Genomic DNA, 15,897 nt, shown 5'->3' with positions numbered 1-15,897 from the left:
GAGCTGAGCAGGGCTACTTCTGCATAAAAATACCCTTTCTAAAAGTTTGTGCTTTCACCTCACCACAAGGCAGACCCTTTTAGCTTACAGAGTCCCATATACTGCTGAGGAATAACTGAGATTTGTTCTGTCCTCTGTGAAGAGGGAAACCGACTGGTTAGTTCCTTCCTTGTGACAAGCCTCTTTCTCTCTGCAGGAAGCTTTAAGTGCTACCTTTTAGAGATGCCCCAGGTCCTTTCTGCTGCTTTGGGAAATGATGACAGTCCGATGTTCCTTTTGCACAGTAAGGCAGTCCCTGTGGTTGCCAGCGTGTTGGACATGCTGAGTAAGACATGGGATGCTCTCCCACAGCCAGTTCTTTGACCTTATGTTGTATTCTCATGTAAGTTTTTTTTGTTGTTGTTTTATTTTTTGGTTTTGGCTCAGTGAAGTGAGACTGTGTGCACTGGCAGGCCAAGTGAAACCTCGGGTGGTACTGTTAGGAATTCAGAGCCTTGCTAGAGGTAACACGCTGGGAAAAAGGAAGTCAGGGCCTCAGGGTGATGCCCTTTGTTTTATTGCACTAACTTAAAAGGATAAGTAAACTTCATCTCTTAAAGGGGCTGAATTTTTGTCTTTGGATAGAGGAAGGCTTGTTACAAGGAAGTTGCTGGCCTCTTAGCAGACAACAGAACAAATAGAGTGGGAGACACCCGCAGCTAGGGACAGTGTGGGCAGTGGCAGGGAGCAACAGGTGGCCTCGTGGCATCTAAACAGAAGTAGTAGGCCTTTGCGTATAGATGCATTTTTGTTTTAAATTTCTTGAAGGAAAATAGATGTCAGTTGTCAATTAACTCTAATCTGGAAAAAAAAAAATACCCTCCAGGAATATTTAGTAAAAACCTGAAGAATTCTCTAAGACTCTTATACATCAGAACCAGTGAGCTATTCCCCCTTTTTGGACAGGGTCAAATAGAAATTGATGACCAAGTGGAAGGACTCCAGTACCTAGCGTCTCAGTATGACTTCATTGACTTGGATCGTGTGGGCATCCACGGCTGGTCCTATGGAGGCTACCTCTCCCTGATGGCATTAATGCAGAGGTCCGATATCTTCCGGGTACGTGGCTCCTCTTGTTTGTTTGTTTGTTTGTTTGTTTGTTTAGTTTGCTTTTCCCAGACAGGGTTTCTCTGTGTGGCCCTAGCTGGCCTGGAATTCAGTAATTAGCCTGCTTCTGCCTTCCACATGCTGGGATCAAAGTTATGCACCACCACCTAGCTCTATACTTGTTTTTATAACTGGACAGAATTCTCTGTTAAGTGAAGACACATGAAAATGATTTTTTTTTTTTGAAGGTTCAAAGTATTGTCAGTATTGTAGAATGTTGGGTTTATGTGTTTTACAATATGGAAAATGTATCTTTTGTGTTAACATAGCTTTTTAAACACTTGTCAGATTGGGCACCAGTTTATAACTAGTTATATAGGCCAAAGATCGATAGTCATGATTAATAAAACCCACGTACTTACTGGTTTGTCACTATTTAATTACTAGACGACATCTCTGCCCTGTGCCCTGGTGTGCCCTCAACAGCTGGCAGTGCTTCACACGGTGGGCCTCAGGAGAGTGCCAGGATACCTAAAAGTCACGTTGAAGTAACTGGATATTTAAATGCTTCTCATCCTTGGAACTTTATACTACAGAAGATACATAAAGATGATAATTACTAAGAAAATAGGGGTGGCTGTGTAGATGACGTGTCTCTCTCTGTAGGGAAGACTGATGCCAAGCCTGACAACCTGAGCTTGATCCCCAGGACTCAAAAAAGAAAAGGTCTAGTGAGATGGCTCAGTAGGTGAAGTGTTTGCTGTCAAGCCTGATGACCTGAGGCCAGTGCCCCACAGTGGAAGGAGAGCATACTGATTTTCATGAGCGTGACCACGTACAGATAGACAAGTAGATAGTTAAGGGTAAATTATAAAAATATGAATTAAAGAGCAGTAATTTTATTTATTTTTATTTTATGTGCCTTAGCATGAAGGTGTCAGATCCCTTGGAACTGGAGTTACAGACAACTGTGAGCTGCCACGTGCGTGCTGGGGATTGAACCTGGGTCTATAACTCCAAGATCTGGCACCTTCACACAGATATACATGTGTGAAGCCTGTGAAACACTAATGGAAATAAATAAATTATTTTAAAAACAAAGTTAATTAAAATATCTAAATATAAAACTACATAGAAGCCTTAAAATGAGGCGACTTTTACTTATGTATAGTCCAATTGTTTTAAATTCTGTATTGCTTGAAAAAAAATCTAAAGGGAAAAATGTGAAACCATGGTGCTTTTTGTATATGAAGTCGGCAGTTCTCACACCTGTTTCCCAGTAGGGGATGGGTTTTCACAGATGTCCTCACACACTCTCATTTAGTGTCTGCCCCAGTTTCAGGGCTTGGTGTGGGGTGTGCCTGTGGGACCTGAAACTTATTGACTCACCGAGTGTCAGATTTGTGACCTTGACACCCGACTCCAGGTTTCTGTGTGTCCCTAGACGTGTGCCCAGTAGTTGGAACTAAAGCCTTGCAAGGATAATTTTAGCTTATACATTTGCAGTTGTATGTCATCTTTGCTGCCACTCTTTTCTGGGACACAGCTGACTGTCCGTGTTGTCATATGCAGGTTGCTATTGCTGGGGCCCCAGTCACTCTGTGGATCTTCTATGATACAGGATACACGGAGCGCTATATGGGTCACCCTGACCAGAATGAACAGGGCTATTACTTAGGATCTGTGGCCATGCAAGCGGAGAAGTTTCCCTCAGAGTAAGTTCGTGCTTTAAAAGTAAGGCTGGCAGCTTTAAATGATGATAAAAACTAAAGACTGAAAATTAAAACTAATGGTTTATAAATACTATACCAGAATGCTCATTTTTTCCTTCCTCCATGCTGGGGATTGAGCCCAAACCATTGCTCAGACAAATGTTCTACCACTAGCTGTTGTTAAACTGCTAAAATGGTGTGGATGTCACCCAGAGCCAAACTAAAAGCTAGTTCAGATACTAGATGGGGAGGAGAATTTTTAATATAATTATGTTTATTTATTTATTTTTATAAATTGTTTGAAGCATTTGCTTACACTGGAAGAAATTAAGCTCATAATTGTGTCAAAGTGGAAGAAAGTCTGTGTCGGTGTTCTCACGAGCGTGCTCTAGGAGCATGCAGTGAGTGTAGTCAGAGGTGGTACATGCGTTTCTTTCCGTTCCTCATTGCCTGCGGCATCTGATGCGGATTTAATACTGAAGGTGATGAGTCCTCATCCTAACAGCGCAGCAGCATTAACTGTCATGGCTTAGAGGAGTAAGCCCTTGTGCTGGTCTTCTGTCTTGCCTAATTCTCCAATGTTTTCATCCCTCTAGGCCAAACCGCTTACTCCTCCTACATGGGTTCTTGGATGAGAATGTTCATTTTGCACACACCAGTATATTGCTGAGTTTTTTAGTGAGGGCTGGAAAGCCGTATGACTTACAGGTGGGTGGCTCTGTATTTAAAATTCATTGTGGTGGGAAATAGTGAAAGATTGTTCTGAAATCTAACAGAAGGCTGAGTTTCAGCTGTGTCTGCACGCTGCCTGAGAACACTAAAGTCATAAGCATAGTTATCAGTCTTTAGTTGGTAAACATGATCAGCTATAAAACCTATCAACTGAAGGCAGACTGAAACTCGGGCTTATCAATTACATGCCTTCGGTCGGTGTCCGTGTTCGTTCAGCCTGTAGGCCTGGAAATGGCAGCCGAGCCCACTCACTGTCCGGCTTCGCTGCCATTGAACCCACTCACTGTCCGACTTCGCTGCCATTGAACCCACTCACTGTCCGACTTCGCTGCCATTGAACCCACTCACTGTCCGGCTTCGCTGCCATTCTCCCGTTTAATATGAGACTTGATGGTGGGAATGGAGAGGTAGCTTAACTGAAAATCACAACTGCCTGTACCTTAGCTCCAGGAGATCTGACACCCTCCTCTAGTCTCCTTGAACTCTTGCATACAAATGGTGCACAGACACACACACACAGAGAGAGAGAGAGAGAGAACGCTCATATATATAAAATAAATATGAAAAAAATGTAATCCATTGGCACTAACCTTGTCATTCAAATGGGTCTTTTTACCCTTGCATTGATACCGGAAAAATACTTTAACATCTCTCAGATGTTGACTGTTTATTGTATCTTATTTTTGTTTTTATTGTTTTTGTGGAGAGTTGGTTATTTGGTTGGGTAGGGGTTTTTATTTTGTTTTTTGAGATACGGTCTCACCCTGTACCCCTGGAACTCGTTATGTAGGCTTGGTTGGCCTTGACCTCACTGAGATCTTCCTGCTTCTGTGTCCCAGGTGCTAGGATTATAGCATGTAGCCCATGCCCTTGTTTTTATAGTCCCTACAATGGTGTGCCACTGAGGTGGAGTGAGCTGATGGCGAAACATCATGATGCATAATGATCAAAAACATGCCTACCCTCGGTTCTAGTGTATGACATTCTGATTTTTACCACCACTTAAATGAAAATGACATTTCTTTTTACTACATCTGTGTGATGGAGACTATTATAGCTCCCAGGATAATTAATGCCTCACCTCATGCTAGCACTTGAATTCATTAATTTTACATTGTTGGAACAGCATTGTAAACCCAGTGAATAGAGCTCATTCAAGGTTAGTTGTCTACAGATTTTTAAGTTTTTTTGTATTGTTTTGGTTTGGTTTTTCTTGAGCACTGTTTCACTTATGCAGGTCATGCCAGCTTTAAACTCATGATCCTCCTGCCTCTGTCTCTCATGTGCTGGCTGGAGGATAGTTTAAACCTTGTATGGCCTTTGGTTTCCAAGACTCTTGGAAGCCTAGAGACCACACTCAGGAAATGAACCACTAAAGGATCCTCCTGAAGCTTCGTGGGTAAGTGTATAAAGAATGCTAAGAGCCTTGGAATATGTATTAGTGTGATACCACAGAGAGGCACTGTTCCATATTGATGGTCCAGTTAGAAACCTCTGGAAAGCATCCTACCACGTGGGAACCAGAGACAGGAGAATCTGGAGTTTGAGGCTATCCTTGGCTGCGTGGTAAGCTTGGGCTACATGAGACCCAGCCTCAAAAAGCAAAAAAAAAAAAAAAAAAAAAAAGCTATGTTGAGAAAGATTTTGAAAGAGGAGCATCACTAAACTTTGTCTTCTTGCCTCTGTTGTTTGCTGTGAAGATCTACCCTCAGGAGAGGCACAGCATCAGAGTTCCTGAGTCTGGAGAGCACTATGAACTGCACCTGTTGCACTACCTTCAGGAGAACCTGGGATCCCGTATTGCTGCCCTGAAAGTGATATAACTCGGACTTGCGTAGAACTCACTGTACATTGTGTAATCAAACAAGGAGGGTTAGTCAATAGAGAAGCCAGAGTTGATGATCCTACTTTGGTACCTGCCACGTAAGATCTACTTCTGAAAGTAAATTTGGTGCCATGCAGAAATCTGCAGTTCATGGATAGTGATCTAATACCTTTACCATGTACACAGAACTGAGTGCCGTGTTTCCAAGAGATTCAGCAGTGCCGTAGGATTCTGAAAGAAGCAAGGCATCAGCACACATGTTCATGCTAGCCTGTTTTCACTTTTACTAGCAGAGTGAGCCTCTTGGACTTACCTAGTGGATTTTACAGTATACTTCTGAGTTTGTTAAGATATGATGATGTAGTGATTGCTTTGGTTCCATTCCAGGATCTCTGATAGTTACGGATTCGATAGCACTTAAGTCTAACTGAATAACTTATGCTTCGTCACTTGGGGTGTATCCAGCATGTCATGAACTAATTACTATTAAGCTTATGACTTTCCCAGTCATTAATGATTTTTCAAGGATAACTTAGTGGCCTCCTAAAGATACTTACTTGGGCTCTGACCAGTTTTTAACCAATTTAAATGGCATCTAGTATAAGTAATTCTCCTTTTCTTTGATGGTATGATGGAGTGGAGTTTCCTTTCGCATAAAGGCAAGTAACTATAGCATGAGTTTATCACAAGTCTCAATGTTGACAGTTACAGGCAAAAAAAAATTTTTAATCAAATTATTTGAGAGCTTGAAAATTAGCAGGCAAGTTTTTTCTCCTTTTAGGAACAGAAAATGTATACATTCACATATATTCTGAAAATATAATGGTGCCGTTTCCATTTTACCTTTCCTTAATTAAAGTATTCCAGAGTTTCCAGGAGGTAGAAGGATTACAGAGGGAAGGGCGAGACCCTGGTGCAGGGGGCGATGGGAAAAGGAGGGAGCAAGACTCTGCTTAAGAACTGAGCAGAAATAGTTGAGCAGAAATACTCATGAGAAAAACCAGGGTAAATGTAACTTTCCCAGTGGCTAAGAACCAGAGCCGGAAAGTCGGGCTTTGCCAGCACAGCTGCAGGGACAGTTACTTTTATAATTCTAGCTTTTTGTTATTTTTCTTTTTAGCTTTAGAAACCTTACAGATCTAAACTTTAACTTTTTTTATTTGAATGTAATTTAGATATCACTAGCTTAAAATAAAATGGTTTCCAGATCACTTCTTTGCCGTGCACGAGTCCCTGCCAAACCATGGCACTCTTTGTGTGGAAAGCCTATCAGTAGTTTTGTTACTAGGCCATGACATTCTCCTGGTTTAGCCTTTCTGCTCAACTAGGAAGGGACCGCATGAGCTTTCAAGTGCTGGTTGTCACCTTCCCTTTAAGGCCTTCCAGGATTAGATGGGAGCCAGGCACCTGTAGGTTTAACCCTTTTAAATCACAAACGTCAGTGTTTAGAGTTACCATGATTTAAAAATCACTCCAGGAAAACTCGCTGTGTTTCTTTTACACTGCCACATCAGGTCCCTTCCTAAGAGAGCACAGTGAGGATGGGGACTGAGAGAGGTGGGTGGCTTGGGCATCCTGGGAATGCTGGTGCCTGTAGGCTCCTTTCTGTCCCTTTGACTTTGCCAGCTGTGTACTTATGCTATATGATAGATTTCACACTTTTTCTTATTGTCTATTTTGACTTTCATGCTTATGACATTTTCTTGTGCCAAAATTTGTTTATATTTTTCAAGTTAAATTAAACTGATTTGAGTAACTTTCCTTCCCCAACAAAGTATTTCCCTCATGAGTTAAGTATTTCTCTTGACTGTTGAGGGTGGCATTTGCCAGACCAGCTAGCCTGCAAGGGCTGCTGCTTACATTCTAGGTAGGGGTGACTTTAAGTAGCTCCCAGCCACCCATTTGAGACCTCTCACCCTCATGTGTGCTTTGAATGAGGCATTCCTTGTTTGATGCCAACAATCCTTGGAAAATCTCACTTACCCTAGATTCTTCTGCCTCTCTCCGGCTGTAACAGGAGTACATTTGACAACTGTCATTTAGATGCTGTCCTTCTCTAAAGGGGAAGGTGCTTGACTCACATGCAGAAGCTGGCTTGTCAGCACCAGTGTGAAAAGCATCCATCAGTTGGAGCAATCAGAAACTGTTCTAACCGTTTGTCCTCTGACTTGATGTCAGTGAAAGGGCAAGAGTCCGTGAAAGTTCAAGGTTGATGGGAGCCAGAAAGCACTCTTGTTCCTCACCAAAGTGGGGTTTTCACAGGTTTGGTGACAAGTGCCCTCCAGCAGCAGGTAAAGGTACTCGATGTGCAGAGCAGCAGGACGCTAAGGTTCATCCAGGACCTGAGCACAGGAAATGGAGATGTGAACCTGCTCTCAGAGGCGTGTGCCCATCAGTTTGGGTGGAAACCAGGAGTGTAATTTCCAGCACTGCACTTCCTGGCGCTTCTAGTCAGGTCTGCGGGCTGCTTTTGTAAACTTCCTGTAAAGAATGCAGTTGCCGTCAGAGAACAGGTGACTTATATACGGCGGGTGGTTGTTAAAACCCAAAACAAGGCCTGAAATTTTACTTGGGGATAATGGCTTTATCTGTCCCTGGCTCTTCCAAAGCCTCATCCAGGAAGGTACAGCCACGATGCACAATTGTCCCTTTCAAACCTGTGAGCTGAGGAAGGGGGGAGGTATGCTTTTGTTGAGGTGTTTCCTGCCTTTACCATCCAGTTCTCTCTGCAGGTGGGATGATTCCAGTCAAAGCTCACGTTGTTACAGAACCGTGAATTTTCCAGCTGGAACAGATCTTTAACATAACCCAGTGTTCTCATTTGCTAGGGGGAAAGCCTGTGTTCTAGAGAGAAAGAAACACACCCAGGACCCCACAGTCAGTACGCAGAACCAGGCTCTATGTGTGCCCTGCTTCATGGTAGTTATGTGATATTTAAGAAAGGTAGGGTTTTTAAAGATTTATTAATGTATTCTTATAAAACATCTTAAAGGAAACCACATTAAACATGGTTAATTTTTCCTTTCTAAGTAAATGCTAAGCATGCTTATTAATAAAGCAGACTGATGAGTATGCGACATTCTGAAGTTAATTGAAATCATTATACTGAATGTCTTCTGGTGTCATGGGAGATAGCGACAGAGTGCTTGCATAAGCCCAGGGTCCAGCTTACAGCTTACCTGATGTGAGGCCAGAGCCTCGGCCAGGTCTAAACCATGGAATGTGAGAGTGTCCTTGCCCAGCAGGTGGAAGGGAACTGGAAAAGCCCCATTCAGCCTTCCCAGCCCCCCCACACACACACAACCACACTGACCTTTAGTGCAAGGAAGATGCTCTCAGCTCTGGAGTTGTTCCGGAAGTCCCTTGCAGACACAAAAGCTGTGTTTGTATGTTCAGTTTTAAATAACCATAATACAAATTTATGTTGTTTTCAGCAAAGTTGGAATTAGGGGGGTCTCTAAGTTTAGTGCGTCAAGTGCCTGCTGTTTCAGCACTGGCCTGTACATGACTTGCATGTCTCCCTCCAGTAAGCGAATGGGTCTCCTCATTTTCAGCCCCGTGGCTTTTAATTGTGTGATGTGAAGCATTAGTTCTGCTGCATTTTATTACAGGTTCTTGGTTGCAATAAAGATGCTGCTGAAATTAATTGGCCTCAGTGTTCCTTGCCCCCTCTCCTCTTCCCCATTACCCCATCTGTACAGCCTTGCTTTGGTGACTCACACCTGTGGAGTGACTGATACACGAGGTCACGGGCTTGCAGTGAAGGGGGTGTTGGGTTGGGGTGCAGGATTAGGTGGGAGTCAGTACAAACACTTGAGTGGGGGTGTGCAGAGTACTTCTCGTTACCTGCCAGAGGCCCAGTCGCCAGGGCAGAAGGTACTTGGAGCCGGGTTCTGATAGCTACCCCCTGAACAGTTAGAGGCTTCTGGGGTATATCACTGACAGTTGGTAGGGCTTTCTACAGGTTCTGAGCGTTTTGAGCTCAGTGTAATGCTTGGAGTTTTAAATTACAATTATTTGCGCTATGGCACAGACTGGAGATGAGAGGACAACTTGTAGAAATCTCTATTTCCACCATATGGGTCCCCCGGACTGAACTCAGATCGTCTGGCGTGGCAGCAACGCCTTTCCCTGCTGTGCCATCCTCCTGGCTGGGCGCTGCGTTGTCTTCTTTGGCAGTGTTTGCCATTGTTTTCCCAGTGGGAAACAAACCCAGGGTGCTTGGCATGCTCCTCAGCCCAACCAAAAATCCTAGTTTTTCACAGCAACTTTTGAGTTTGTTGATGTTCCAGGACAGAGACTTTGCCTGGATTCTGTGGCTCTCTGAAGTTATGGATAAAACACCCTGTGAACAAACAGGCTAAGCCACCTGTGACTGTAATAGGGTCTTTTGCATATAAAAGTTAGGTATAAAAATGATCTAAATGATTTAAAATAAGGTGATTTGGGGTTGGAGAGATAGAGCAGAAATTAAGACCACTGGCTACTCTTCCATAGGACCTGGGTTCAAATCCCAGCATTCACGTAGCAGTGAGCCATTTGTAAGCAGCTCCAGGGGCTACGGAGCCGTCTTCACGAAGCACATGAGTGCAGGCAGGACACGCATACGCACAGCGCACATGATGCTTGATAAGATTTGAACCATGCAGTGGTGGTGAGCTCCCATAAGCCCAGTGCTTGGGTAGGTGGATCTCCGAAATCAAGGCCATCCTGGCCACCAGAGCAAGCTCCAGGACAGCCAGGGCTGCACAGAGAAACTGTCTCAAGACAGAAGTCCTGAAGAAAACAGCAGGAAACTTCGGAGAGGGCACAATGGTGCATAGCTTTATTTCTGACACTGGGGAGATGGAGGCAGGTAGGCTACGGAGCAAGACCTGTCTCAGCAGCAGCCACTCGAGGTTACGAGGATCTGCTCGGAATGGTGGTATGCACCATGATCCCACTGGGACACCAGTGCATGGGGCCCCAGGAGCACAAGAATTAGAGGAAAGCCAGGGCGATAAGTACAGCAAGACCGTGTCTGAGGCAGTGGGAGGGGACTCGGGGAACTGTGTCCCTTGACCTAGCTTTATTCTGCCCACTCCTCAGCACAGGCGGAGGCTCTTGAGGCCTTCCGCTCTTGGATGGTATAGCAGGAGTCTCCATCAGGACTAGGTCCCCAGAACTTCTGTCTGTATGGGATTTGGGGTTGTTGCTGCCCAGGAAAGGTGGAGGAACCAAAGAGCACCCACATCAGTTTTTGAACCTGGCTGAACCTTTGTTCCTTGTTAGCTTTAGGGACTTGGCCATATTACGGTAATATACTGACTCTCTGTGTTCCTAGATGAGAGATGGCCATAGTAAAACCTTCCTCAATGGACCCAGGGTTAGTGCTTGCTTTCACGCCCTACTGTTCTTCACTGCCTGGCTGTGTCCAGTTGGATTACAGACACTGGAGGTGGCGCTCCCGAACGCCTGGCTGCTCCTCCAGCTCCTGTGGAGTCAGACAAGTAGGAATCACTTGCTAAATACCTAGTGCCAGAGTTTTCCAGATGGTAAATACATGGGCCACCGAGACGGCTCAGCAAGTAAAGGTGCTGAGTTCAAACTGGAGACTGATACGGAGGAAGGAGAAAGCCAACTCTGGAAGGTTGTGTTCTGACTTGCACAAACAACCGCGCACGCGCATACACTCACACAGACACACACACACGCCACTAAAGGTAAGGAAAAAGTGAATGCTGGAGAGCTGGGGCCGTAGCTGACTTGGGAGAGTGCTCCACCCCAGGCTGCATTCTTGCTTTGCTTTTCCACACAGCCATCGGCATTTTTCTCCGCTTTGTTTAGATGATAACTGGCAGACTGGGTGGTGGAATAGTTTTGCCTTTCCCTGGCAGCTAATTATACTGAGTTTTTCATGAATTTATTAGCCATTTATTTTGTCTATCTGTTTGGGCTTTTAAGTGTTTTTAAGTTGGTTTTTTTTTCTTCTTTTTTTTTTAATGTATGTGAATGTGGTGCGTTAAATGAGGTGTTCCCCATATTCTCGGACATCAGAGTACTTTGTCTCCAGTTGGTGACACTGTTTGGGCAGTTTTATGAAGTGTGGCCTAATGAGGCTTTGAGGTTTCAAAAACTGCTATTTGAGCGCGCCCTGTCTGCGTCCTGCCTGCGGATGGAGATCCAAGCTCCTATCTGCTGCCCTAACCACCGTGCCTGCCTGCCTGCCGCCATGCCCCCCACTGTGACGGTCATGGATTCTGAAACTACTCCCAAGTGACGTGACCTGTAAAAAAGCTGTTCTTGCTTTGGTCATGATCTGTCATAGCACTGGGAAAGTAACTAATAAAGTGTTTTGTGTTGCGCTTGTTTTTAAGTGCTATTAAGTTTTAAGTGCTATTTTGTTTGGGGTATTTAAGCCTCTACCTCCTTTCCAACCCTTTAGGTAAGAGCAGAGGGTTAGTGGGGAGAGTGACTGCAGAGCCCTTTAGTTCTCCTGGCTGTTTGGGATTCGTGGGTTCTTTTGGGGCCTTACCAATCTCTGTCAACAGCATATGCAGCAGGCAGTCTCCTCCAGGAAGCTTCCCTATGAGCTGTCCAAACTGCCTCACCGCTTTCTGGGCTTTCATATTTATAGCCCTCTGGAGCCCTAGACCACGCCCATCTAGTCCTAGACCACGCCCCTCTCCGTGCTGCAGGAGGCAGGCCGAGTGTCAGCTGGCAAAGACCACACCCTGAAGGAGACAGTTATCAGCTGCGCACAAACAACAGCTCAAACTAAAATCCCACACTTGGGATTAAACAAAAATATATTGACATGACATAACTGAGGTTTTAAAGAAACTAAAACTTCCATTACAGTTTTTGCCTGTGTGTAGGTATGTGTGTGCATGCCTGGTGCCCAGAAGAGGGTGTCAGAGCTCCTGAAGTTGGAGTTCAAGCAGTGATTAGTGGGTGCTGAGACCTGAACTCTGGTCCTCTGCAAGAGCAACAAGTGCTTTTAACCACTGAACCATCTCCTAGCACTAGTTTTTGTTTTTTTAGAAAAGAAGGAGGTTGTGAGATTTTTGTTGCTGTTGTTATTTTGCTTTTGTTTTGTATTGTTTTTAAGACAGGATCTCACTGTGTAGCCCAGGCTGGCTTCCAGCTCACAATCCTCCTGCCTGAGCCTCCCATGTGTCACTATGTCCAGCTCCATACAAATGTCTTAAATAATGGTTTCCCATATTTTATTGTAGTAGTTTTACAGTTTTTCATTTAGAACTTTGATCTATTTTGAGTAGCTTTTTGAACAGAGTATGAGATCACCGTTTAATCTTTTTTGATGTGTTGGAAATGTTTTTTTTTTTTTCCTCTGATGCGTTTCTTTTTGCTTTTGTCACCAGCTGGCTATAGATATATGGATTTATTTCTGGGATCTCTACTCTATTGACAACAGGAAAAGAAAACTCTAGACCAATATCCTAAGGAGCACAGATACAAAAATATGTACAAAAAGCCAGGCACAGTGGCATGCACCTGTGGTCCCAGCACTCAGGGAGGCAGAGGCAGGCTGATCTCTGTGAGTTTGAGGCCAGGCTGGTCTACAAAGCGAGTCCAGGACAGCCAAGGCTACACAGAGAAATCCTGTCTCGAAAAACCGAAAAAGAAAAAATATATATGTACAAAAGCAATAAAATTGTAGCAACTTGAGCCAATAGCGTGTCAGAAAGATTGTTTACTACAATCAAGCTGAGTTTATCCAAGGGTTGCAAGGATGAGTCAATGTATGCAAATTATTTAACAGGATGAAAGTAAAGAATTCAGGACTTTATAAAGATAACTCAGTGGTGAGGAGGGTTTTAATGAGCACAGTGAAATATGCCTTTTAAACTGAGTATGGTAGCACTCACATTTAACCTCAATAGAGGCAGGCGGAGCTCTACGAGTTCCAGGCCAGCCTGGTCTACAAAGCAGGTCCAGGACAGCCAAGGCTACACAGAGAAACCCTGTCTTGAAAAACAAAACAAAAAGCTGCTCAGGATCCCACTACACCTAAGGTTGCACCTGACAGAACTCAGTGACAACACTCAAGATAACCAGACCCATGACTAGAACACCATGGCGGCCACTGGATAGGATATATGCAGAGACTAAGAGCAGTGTCTCACATTCGGAGAGACACCACTTTGATCTGTCCTGGAGCTGGAGGGTCTCCTGGGGAAGACACTGTAGTCCCAGCATCAGAAAGGCAGAGCCAGATGGGTTCCTGGGACTCAAGGGCAGCCATCATTGCCTATTTTGTAAGCTTCAAGCTATCAAAAGACCTTATCTCTAAAAACACTGAGATGACTCAGTGGCTAAGAGAACTTGTGGAACATGAGGACCTGAGTTCAAATCCCCAGAACCCACATAAAAAGCTGGGTATAGCAATGCACACTTGCATTGGGATTTAGGGATAGAAACAGGCAGATTTTGAGAGCTTTCTGGCTAGCCAGCCTGGCTGGAAAAATGAGATTCTGGTTCAGTGAAAAACCCTGTCTGGAGTCAGAGAGGGAAAGAATAATAGAGGAAGGCACTCAGAGTCTTCCTCCGCCCTCTGTGTGTCGCAGAAAGTATGCATGCCCACAACACAACACAAAACACACACACACATACACACACATGATCTCTCTGGAGGAAGACCTAAGGTTGACCTCTAACCTCCTCAAACACAGACACGCGCGCGCGCGCACGCACGCACGCACACACACACACACACACACACACACACACAACCAAAGCAGTTGAACAAAAAGAGCAAAGCTGGAGGCCTTACAATCTGATCTCAGCACAGCATACCATAGCAGCCAGAATAGCACAGGGTTAGCAGAGCAGACACCGAGCTCAGCAGAACAGATCACTGGGGTCCTTTCTCATTATGTCCCACGGAGGGAGGCCTTAAGCCAAGAAGCCTGCTTTCCTCTGCCCACTTGCTATAACAGTTGCCTGGGGAGCTTTTAAAAACATGGATGTCTGAGTTCTGCCTGGGATCGATTACATCAAAACCAAGAGGAGGGTCCTGCCATCATTTAATTTCTATACACTCCCCAAGTGACCTTAACGCAAAGCTAAAGTAAAGAGCCTCTGAGGCGGGCCAGCTGAAGACGTCCTTCTCTTCCTAGACACGAGCTTGCTTGGGTTCTTTGAAATTGGCCAATCTGCTGCTTCACAGGGGAGCTGAGGCTGTGAAATGATTACACCTCAACCATGCCAGGATAGGGAGAAAGAGGGAGAAGGAGAGAGGAAGGAGGGTGCATCTGTAGGGCTGGAGATATTGGTCCAGTGGTTAAGAGCAATGGCTGCTCTTCCAGAGGATCTGGGTTCAAGTCCCAGCACCCATGTGGCAGCTCACAATTGTCTGTAACTCCAGCTCCAGGCTATTGACACTCTCTCCTGGCTTCACATACTAGACATGCACATACTGCGCAGACATACCTGGAGGCGAAAAACACTCAGACATAAAAATAAATAAAGCCATATCTCAGCAGAGCCATTTGCCAAAGTGAAGGAGTGTGGGTGGACTGCAGAGAGCAAGGGCTCTGGGTTTCCAGCCCTCCTCCATCCTGAGCAGCTGCGCTCTCACCCGTGGAAAAACCCAAACACCGAGCTGGAGAGCTGCTTCAAAGAGGAGAGTGTTTGCTGTGTGAGCATGAAGACCTGAGTTCAAATCCCCAGCACATGCGTGAGAAGCCAGGCAGTTCAGAGAGAGCCCTGCCTTTTAGAGGCCCTGTCTTGGCTGATGAAGCTGCTCAAACCTGGAGAGCTGACTTCAAGCTCCAGAACCATGGAACGACGTAAGGAGAAGAGCTGAGCCCACAGGGCTTTCCTCTGACCTCTGCACAGTCCCTGTGACACGAGTGCCTACACACATAATACAGACACACACATGTGCACATGCCCAGTGACACACACACACACACACGCACACACACACTTAGCCAAGCAAGGTTTTGTGCACCTGTAATATCAGCACTTGGGAAGCTGAGGTAGGGGGAAAGTGAGTTTGAGGCCAGTCTGAGCTACGCAGCAAAACCATGTTCCAAAAACTATGTCCCTAACCCCTAGGAAGAAATCTACTATTGTTATTTTACTAAACGGCAATGTTGTCAAACTGCCTTCTAAATATCTCATATACCCAAGGATGTGTGCTCCTCTCGGCGTCGGCCAGAGGGACTTCTCTTTGCAGTGGGTAGTGCTTAGAGCAGAGAACTGATCAAAGCACTGAGACCAAGTGTCCGCGTGTCCATTCCCAAGTGTAACTTCTGCATCAAACCTCCCTTCTTCAAGGCTCAGGGATCATCTCAGAAGAGAGACAGAAAGAATGTAAGAGCCGTGAAATGCTGTCTTCTGGACACGGAGTATGGTTGCGCTCAGGAATTCACACAGCTGATTTTATATGAACAAGATCAAGCACAAGCTTGAACATTCCAGCACAGAGGTTAGAGAGAAGGCTCAGGTTAAGAGCATGCTGCTCTTCCAAAACCCGCAGGTCTGAGTCCCAGCACCCACCTGATGGCACACACCATCACTCCAGGTGTGTCC

The 15,897-nt window shown here is 45.1% G+C and overlaps 1 protein-coding gene across 5 annotated transcripts in view; it reads left to right on the top strand.

Annotated features, from left to right (window-relative positions):
• Dpp8 (dipeptidyl peptidase 8) overlaps positions 1-9,001 on the top strand; it is a 49,324-nt gene extending 40,323 nt beyond the window's left edge. For 4 of the 5 annotated variants that reach the window (XM_021649591.2, XM_060384890.1, XM_060384889.1 and 1 more), the window contains 4 exons: positions 946-1,098; positions 2,659-2,801; positions 3,395-3,506; positions 5,231-9,001. In XM_021649591.2, the coding sequence (XP_021505266.1) occupies positions 946-1,098; positions 2,659-2,801; positions 3,395-3,506; positions 5,231-5,353 (531 nt within the window). In that variant the 3' untranslated portion in view covers positions 5,354-9,001. Of the gene's footprint in view, positions 1-196; positions 362-945; positions 1,099-2,658; positions 2,802-3,394; positions 3,507-5,230 lie in introns of those variants that run through there. The other variant, XM_021649600.2, reaches the window with a different exon arrangement.
• The last annotated feature ends 6,896 nt before the right edge of the window (positions 9,002-15,897 follow it).

This window comes from Meriones unguiculatus, chromosome 6 (assembly GCF_030254825.1).
Source record: "Meriones unguiculatus strain TT.TT164.6M chromosome 6, Bangor_MerUng_6.1, whole genome shotgun sequence".
Taxonomy (NCBI): domain Eukaryota; kingdom Metazoa; phylum Chordata; class Mammalia; order Rodentia; family Muridae; genus Meriones; species Meriones unguiculatus.
The sequence above is the reverse complement of the archived record's forward strand: the minus strand, read 5'-3'. Positions and strand labels throughout refer to the sequence as shown.